This window comes from Sceloporus undulatus, chromosome 2 (assembly GCF_019175285.1).
Source record: "Sceloporus undulatus isolate JIND9_A2432 ecotype Alabama chromosome 2, SceUnd_v1.1, whole genome shotgun sequence".
Taxonomy (NCBI): domain Eukaryota; kingdom Metazoa; phylum Chordata; class Lepidosauria; order Squamata; family Phrynosomatidae; genus Sceloporus; species Sceloporus undulatus.
The window spans coordinates 227,157,909-227,166,443 of NC_056523.1; the positions used below are offsets into that span (position 1 = coordinate 227,157,909).

Consider the following 8,535-nt stretch of genomic DNA (forward strand, 5'->3'; position numbering starts at 1 on the left):
AGCTCTTACATCCATACATGGTAAGGTACCATTACATGGTAATGAGGAATACAATTGCTTGTATGATTTTTACTTTTGTATTCAGTATTCTTAATTTTCTGATTTCCTGACTGCGGTCCCTGTTTCTATCAAGGTTTGATTGTGAGTTCCTGCATGGCAGGTATGAGAATTCTTTTACTATTTCTAAGTCTTCATTGTCTAGTATGAATTTATCTAGATTGTTTTGCTTTCTTTTGTGCGTTACATACGTGCCTATACTGCGTACTAGGGTTAGGAAGTGGCATATTAGGGTTATGAAGTGCCCTTCCTGACGCCCCTCAACCCTAATATGGACTGAGTCCGTACAAAATGGAGGCACAAGTCCACACGGGGGCCGCCATTTTGATGTCGTGGATGCGTAGCATCCGGATGTCACGTGGCGGAAGTGATGCCAAAAGTGCGCGACTAGTGCCTTGTGGTGCCACTTCCAGGGCACAGAAAGAAGCGCCATTTTGGCGCTTCTTTTCTGCTGCGCCTGGGAACTGCGCGGTTTGGCCTCTGCAGTTCCCGGACCCAGCAACCGGCGGTGGCAACAGACCGCCACTTTTAAGCGCCTTTATTTTAAACAGTAGTCCTTCCTTTGCACTTTCTTCCTTGATGTTCCAGGTCTGGGAGATCTTCTGCTAGTACAGTCTGTCCTTGCCTTACGCGGGGGATCCGTTCCAGATCTTGCCGCATAAGGCGAATTCCACCTATACTTGAGCCCCATTGGAAACAATGGGGCTTGTGCGCGGCGGCAGGGTGGCACAGGAGCGTGCGGGGCGCAATGGGTACGCTCGCCCATTCAATTGAATGGGATGCGCCGCCCCTTCCGCGCCCCACGGCTTGAGCGCGTATGCTCAAGGCCGCGTATGGCACGGGCGCACTGTAGTATGGTGTCATCTGCCTATCTTAGATTGTTAATATTCCTTCCTCCTATTTTCACTCCTCCTTCTTCTATGTCCATGCCTGCTTTTCATATAATATGTTCTGCATATAGGTTGAACAGGCAGGATGACAAGATGCAGCACAGTCTGACCCCTTTGACAATTGGGAACCATTCTGTGGCTCCATATTCTGTTCTGACAGTAGCCTCTCATCCTAAATACAGATTTCTCATCAGGACTATCAGATGTGTTGGCACTCCCATGTCTTTAAGAGCATTCCATAGCCTTTCATTGTCAGCTCAGCCTTGGGCAAGTCACATGCTTTCAGCCTCAGGAAGGCAACGGCAAACCTCCTCTGGACAAATCCTGCCAAGAGAACTACCAGGTGTCAGAAATGATTTCAAGGCACACAACAAGCAAGAGAGCCAGCATGGTGTAGTAGTTTGAGTGTAGAACTAGGACACTAGAGATCAGTGTTCAATTCTTCACTCAGCTATGGCAATCCGTTGGGTGGCCTTGGGTGAGCCACAGAGTCTTAGCCCTAGAAAACCCCATAGTAGCTGTAGGGCTACCATGTCAGAAACGACTTGAAAGCACCCAACAACAAAAGCAAGGGAAAAGTTTTTTGTGGGTTTTTCGGGCTATGTGGCCATGTTCTAGAAGATTTTCTTCCTGACGTTTCGCTAGCATCTTTGGTTGTGTGAGCCTGGGAAGGCAGGAGTGATTTGCATGTGTATTGTTCTGTGTTGACGGCTGGCCTCAGGCTGTGAGGCTAATGCAAAAGAGGATTAGTGTCTGCTAATTGATCATTATCTGCTGGGAAAGCTCCTGACTCTGAATGGTTTCCCATTTGCATCTGCTGAGTCCTTATTTTGCTATTCCTCAGGACTGGTAGCCAAATTTTGTTCACTTTTAAGGTTTCTTCTTTCCGGTTGAAATTATCCAGATGTTTGTGGATTTCAATGGCTTCCCTGTGCATCCTGACATGGTAGTCATTGTTGGGATCCTCTTTTTTCCCCTTTTTGAAGATGGGGACAATGTTTGCCCTCCTCCAGTCTGCTGGGACTTCTCCTGTTCTCCAGTATTTCTTAAAGGTTATTGCCAATGGCTCCGATATAACATTTGCCAGTTCTTTTAATACTCTTGGAGACTTATATTAATTTAGATTAACCAGGTATTCCTGTATTATCTCTTTACTTATTCTGTGCTGAATTTCCCCTATTCTGTCTTCTGCTCCAGTCTTCTCAGGCTGAGCACCCTTTGCCTTTTCTGGGAAGACATCCCCACTCCATTTTTTGTTTGCTTGTTTGTTTGCTGGAAAAGGGCCCTTGGAGCCCCCTCCTCACACACACCTATGAATCCCTTCCTCAGCTGTTTTAGATTCAGGAGAGGCCTTTTCTTGTAATTTTAAAAGATTGTTTGGGAGCATGAGCCTGTGGATACATATGGGTCCCAACTCTGTCCATTCCTGTAGTAGATCTTTCTCCTGTTTAAGGATTTCATGTGACCATCTGGAAGAGATAGTATGGCTCTTTCTCCTCAGCCCCAAATGAGTTTCTCCTATTAATAACCTGAGGAGCTGGGGAATTCACTGGATGACTACCTCAACAAGGGAGAGCTGAGCAGAACAACAATATGTTTTGGATATGATCAACTCCTTGATAACTTTGTCTTAAACTGTGGTGTCCATGGAACTGCACATTCCAAGAGGTCTCATAAAGAAAGGCAAAGGTAACCCCTCTCTGAACAAATTCTGCCAAGAAAATGCCATGATAGAAATTACTTGAAGACACGCAACAACAACAGGAGGCAAGGTGTCTAATTTCAGCTACATCAAAGTGTTGGGTTTCACCATTGAATTTTATGGGTGACTTTCCCCACTTCTTTTAAAATGGCTGTTCAGTATGAATCAGGGAGATGGCATGGTTCTGTGATCTTTTTATCTATCTATCCAGTATCTTCATTCTGTTAACTCTCCAATCCTGCTGTCTGGTTTCCCGTCTATTTCTGAGGCGTGTAATGTGGCGCAAAAAGGTTAAGGTACTTCTATGCTGAATATACAGTGTACAGATGAAGGGAAGTAAAGATAGAATTCTATTTTCTGAAGCTAAGGGAGAGTCAGACTTGCCCAAGGACACCCAGTGGGTTTCCATGGCTGAGCAGGGATTTGAACCCTGGTCTCCAGAGTCATAGTCGAACACTCAAACCAGTACACCATGCTGGTAACCGGGATCAAAGGCCCAGGAAGGAACTTCTCTCTTGGTTGGATTTATCAGATGGGAAAGCAGGATTAATGAAAAAATGAAAGGCTTTCGAAGAAGCCCAACGAACTCTGCTTCCCCAGATCAGGTTTCTGGAAGCCAGCTCCAACAGCAAATTGGCTTTGTTTCTTTGGCATGGGAATGGTAATTCCGAAGAGTGAAGGCTGGTATTAGAGAACTGAGGCACATGAAAAGGAGGTGTAAGGCAAGAACTATACAGTCAGATCATGAGAAAGGCAATCCATACTGTAAGCTTACTCGGAGTGTTTTTAAAACCTTAAATTTCTGTGGATTTCCAAGACAAAAATGCTCCTGATGCACAAAAGGAAGGTGTTACAGAGCTGCAATCAACCTGCAATTTTAAGGCATATTTTATATAAATGTCTTCACAAAAATGTTACCTGAAATGCCTCAAGTAATAATTGAAGTTAGTTATGGCACTCATCCCAGAGGAAAACGACAGCCATTCCAGGTGAATAATCTGTTGTACATATTGAGCCAGGAGAGCTGTATTCCCAAGGATAATACAAGTTATATAAGAGCAGAAAAAGGTTTCTAAGGGCAAAGTTTGCTAACATAACAATGGTATTCTGTATGTATTAACTCATTCAAAAACTGATCAGGTGGAGACATGAACAGTGATTCTAAAAAAAAAACACACCTTGAATTCAAACCAAAACTACAGTCACTGGAGCAAAATAAATGATTATTATTTTTTTTGCTTCAAATTTATTAGATATCACAGGGCACCAGGAAAATTTAATGAAAACATAACTAGAATTTATTTTAGCTGTAGCATGTCATATTTAATGGACATAGTAAACCGTTAACTGAATCAAGTTATCCCAACCACTCTGTGTATATAAAAACCCCCCCCCCCCCCGGCCAAACACACACACACACACACACTTCCCTCCCAAATGAAGGATGTCTCTAACTGGGTGCTTTTTTTCTTTCCTGATGTGTTTTATGGTCTCCTAAATACCAAGCATCCTTCTGAAGTGCAGCAGTTCCACAGTGCTGGTGTCTGAAGAGAGCGCCCACAATGCTGAGCCTAAGCCATAGGCTATGTAAATTATATCAAATACAAGCTCCTTCAAAAGAAGTGCTGCTGCTAATTTAATTGAATCTCCCAAATAACATAACATAGTTGTCCTATGCTAATCTGCAACAGAATGGGACGTTTTGACGACACGTGAAATACTAAGGATAATAACTATTTTAGGCAATCCCCTTCTTGACTATTTCGAAAAACAAAACATTTGTCCAAACTGGCAAAATTTTGCAACATACCAAGAAAAGAACTATCTGAACTGCTGCTGTTTTCTGTACTCAAGAAAGACATATACAATACAAGGGGTTTGGGTTTTAAATCCTGTGTTTTTGAGCAAAGAGAAAGCCAGTGACTGGCAGAACCTGATAGAAATAAAAAGTGGCGCTTTGATTTTCTATCATTTTCTTTTTATCTCACATAGAACATAGTTACTGAGGAAGGTTTACTGCACAATGGAAACCGCAAGAAACATTGAGAAATACATTCACTGAATGACACTGATGTAAAAAAAAAAAAATGGAAGCAAGTGGTTTGTATTTCCTTGAACTTGAAAAGGAAAACTACTGTAAAGTTAGTTATCTGTAGAGCAAGTAAAACCATTCTAATCATCTACCATTCACTTCCAAAAAAAGAGGACATATATTTCTCTTTACACCAGAAGGCAGCTATGGACTGATGTTGACTTGATCTGTACAAAAAACAACAACCATTGTTCCTTTAACTGATCAAGGAAAGCAGTGTTGGCACTTGAACTTTAGATGTGCTATAGTCTCTTTGTAAAAGGCAGACAAATTCTGAGGAAATAATATATAAATCTTTGTGAATTATGACCAGAGAAGCAGCACAAAACTTCTTCAAGTACAAGGCATCTGCAGGACTATCTGAATGTTTGTTTTGAACAAAATGATTAGCATGCAGATGTACAGAAAAATCTGCGCATAAAGAACAATTAGGTTGCTGGCACATTTTTTAGCATATACTATTAACCTCACAAGGAATGCTGGAGGTTCTATTGTTTACTGATTTCTCTGCAATGAAAGACTAAACAATAATGGAAATTACTTAAGCTTTCTCAGTTTTGATCCACTTGGTTCTCAATTCAGCAATCAGATCATCTTATACCAAGCTTATACTGTAACCACACTAAACCTATTTCAAACCAGAAAGGCGCAAAATACAGCTGAGTTTCAAAACCAGGAAAGAGATACAGTTTAATATTGATAAGATGGCAGGGCAGGTTCCTCCCAATCTCCCCAGGTACATTTCCCCAGATGAAAAGAAGAATTGTAAAGTTATGCTGGCATCATTGTAATCAATGCTAAAAGCACAAAATGAAATTTTAAACAAAAGCATAACAAAATACAAAGCAAAAGCTCAATAAAGTAGGCTAGTTCTTACATTACAATATTAGGAGAAAGCCTGTTTTTTCCCCTAAACTTTTATAATGCTCCACCAATAATTCATTTCCACCTGCTATTCCACAACGTTCCCATTTTACAATTAATGCCAAGTCTTTAGAATGTAGGTCAAGGCAGTTTTGACCATCTTTTATCTTAATCTTCGCAAGCAAACCAACAGTGCCATTTCAAGGCAAAACTCTCCCCTCCCAATTCTTTTAAAAGACACAAACTGATGTTCTTTAGCTATTTTAAATGCTTGCCTTACTCCATCGTTGCCAAAGTCAAGGGGTGTTCTGTTGCCAGTGGAAAACCTATAATGAATGGAAGTGGGTGATGATGCAGACCACTCTGAATCCTCCCTTGTAGCAGTCAAGGAACAATGAGTCAGGGGGTGGGAAATGACAATGCTGACAACTCAGAAAGATGGATCTTGTCAGCTACTCTCTCAATACACAACAGAGAAATGGCAGTTCAAAACTGTGCACCAGCTCCTTGACTGTTAGATGCATGTTCAAAAAAGTAAAAGCAAAAAGCTGCTAAATCAAGTACAGAAAAAAGAGAGGAATAGCTTTCATTAAAAATAAAAGGTTGTGGTATGTTATTAGGAGCCTGAATGCAAGGTATTGCTTATACTTTCCAGTGGGAATGCAGGAGGATCAGACACACTGAAGAAAAGCTGACCGTTGGAAAATTGATTGAGGGCCCTCCCAGCTAGAACTGTGTATTATTTCCATCCCAAAGAATGCAAAGAGCTGCTATCAAATGCAAAAACACACAATTTGACAATCCTTGGGAAAGTATTAATTTGTTGGCGAGGATACAACACATATTAGGATAATGGAAAAAAGCAAAAACATCAGGCCTCTCTTTCCTTATTTGGTGCTAAGAAAGTGCAAGAAAGCATTCATTCTGTTTTGTTCAGTTGTCAGATTTTTGCACATCTGTGTTCTGGCCAAGACAAGGGACTTTGAGGTTTTTCTGCAACACATGAGCATCTGCTGGCTCTATCCTCTTGTAGTAGTTCTTCTTTGTTTCAATGATCTCAAACCCAAACTTTCTGTAGAAGTCAATTGCCGATTCATTGCTAATCTGGACATGTCTGAGGTAAAAAAGAAACAAAGGAAAAGCATTAGTATTTTCTGAAGGCTGCCACTTGGCTCTACATGCTAATGGATGCATATTTGACTGAAGGGGAGAAATGATAAAATAAGGGTGTAGAACATACATGGTACCAAACAGAATCAAACACAGGACTACATAATTTCTAACCCTGTTCAATGTCACTTTGAATTGTCAGATCTATACTGATATTCCCACACCAGAAAAACACTTCAACTTTACCCTCAGATTACCACCCAGGCTTTGATAAATACACTCGCTGTGATCAGTGAGGAAACCTAACAACCTAATGAGAAAAAAGCCTTTCACGCACCAGAGGTGGATGGAGATTACCACAAAATTGCCTGGTTGATCTCTGTTCCCATCTCAACCATAAGAAAAGAAGGGTGGGAGGAAGGCTAGAAGCACTCTCTGGGCTCTTCTGCAGGCTCTGCTAAATCAAGTATTTTAATCTTTCCAATTTTTGTGTATGGAAGAGGAGGATTTCATTGCTGTTAGACAGAGGCACTTGCTGCCAGCCAGCCAAAGATGACAGATCTCTGACATCACTACTGTGAACAAAAATTCCATGAATGATGTAAAATTATACCAACTACTGTAGCTTTCTTAGAAAGCACCCTATTAAAAACTGAAGAATTAATTTCTACAGAAATTTTGAGTAGCATTTTTAATAATTCAACAAGTTCCAAGTAAAAATATACTGGTTTATTAAACTGGAGAAATTCATCTGCAAGCAAGCTCCTGGACAGAATTCAAGGTCTTGATGTCAATCTATGAAGCCTTGAAATAACTTGGGACCAGCCTATTTGAGGGACCAAGTCAGCACACACCATAAGTTTTTGGAAATTAAATGGTTTTTTCCATTTTATTTAAATAGTTCATTAAATAGTTAGTCTGACACGCCTGGGAGACAAACTATCTACTCTCCCATGAAACACTGCAAGATGGAACAAAACAGTACTATGCAGTTTTTGTGTCAGAAAAGATGGAAAATCTTTTCGTATCATCGCCAACCTTAAGCACACCTCACTGTAAGCATTTTCAAAGGTATTCTCTATCTGACTTTTAAACAATTATTTGCTTTGTTGCCTATAGCAAGATAGAACTGGCTTCAGATAACCAAGCATCAAAAGGTTTTAATTAGACAAGAAGAGTTGCACCCCTCCTGTTTTTCTACACTTGATCTTAGCCAAAAGGCCAAGAAGCCTGTACCAACATTCTCAAAAGTAGGCCACATGAGTACAATCGGAGCTTCTTATACGCGGATTTGCCACCTGCGGATTTGAGCATCTGTGGATAGCAAACCCAGAGGTTGTCCCCAATGGCAGCACATGTGCACGTGCTCTGCCATTGGGGACAAAAGTCCCTGATCTGCCCTCCTCTCCTCCCTCCCCCCCTCTCCCTCTTACTTACCTTTTAGTGCCACCGCCGTGGGAAAAGCGGGTGGTAGTGGCGGCGGCAGAGGCCAAGCCTTGGTCTCCTCGCCACCGCTGTGGAAGGGCCCGATGGCGGTGCTGGAGGCCTCTTGGCCCCCAACAGCATCACCACCGGGCCTTTCCCATGGCGGCGGCCATGAGGCAGAGCCGCCGTGGAGGCCTTCAAGACCTCCAGTGCCGGCATCCGGCCTCGATGCCTCCACCCTCGTGGAAGGGCCAGATACTGGTTTGGAGGCAAAGAGGCCCCCAGCACCGACATCCGGCCCTTCCACGGTGGCGGCAGTGGCGAGGAAGCCGGGTGACGGTGCAGGAGGCCTTGAAGGCCTCTAGCTCTGCTGCGCTCCGCGCCTCTTCGCCACT

The 8,535-nt window shown here is 42.3% G+C and overlaps 1 protein-coding gene across 3 annotated transcripts in view; it reads right to left on the minus strand.

The window, feature by feature from the left end:
* Positions 1–5,412: 5,412 nt before the first annotated feature.
* NAA50 (N-alpha-acetyltransferase 50, NatE catalytic subunit) overlaps positions 5,413–8,535 on the minus strand; it is a 293,674-nt gene continuing 290,551 nt past the window's right edge. For all 3 annotated transcript variants that reach the window (XM_042448373.1, XM_042448375.1, XM_042448374.1), the window contains exon 5: positions 5,413–6,719. In XM_042448373.1, the coding sequence (XP_042304307.1) occupies positions 6,539–6,719 (181 nt within the window). In that variant the 3' untranslated portion in view covers positions 5,413–6,538. The remainder of the gene's footprint in view (positions 6,720–8,535) is intronic.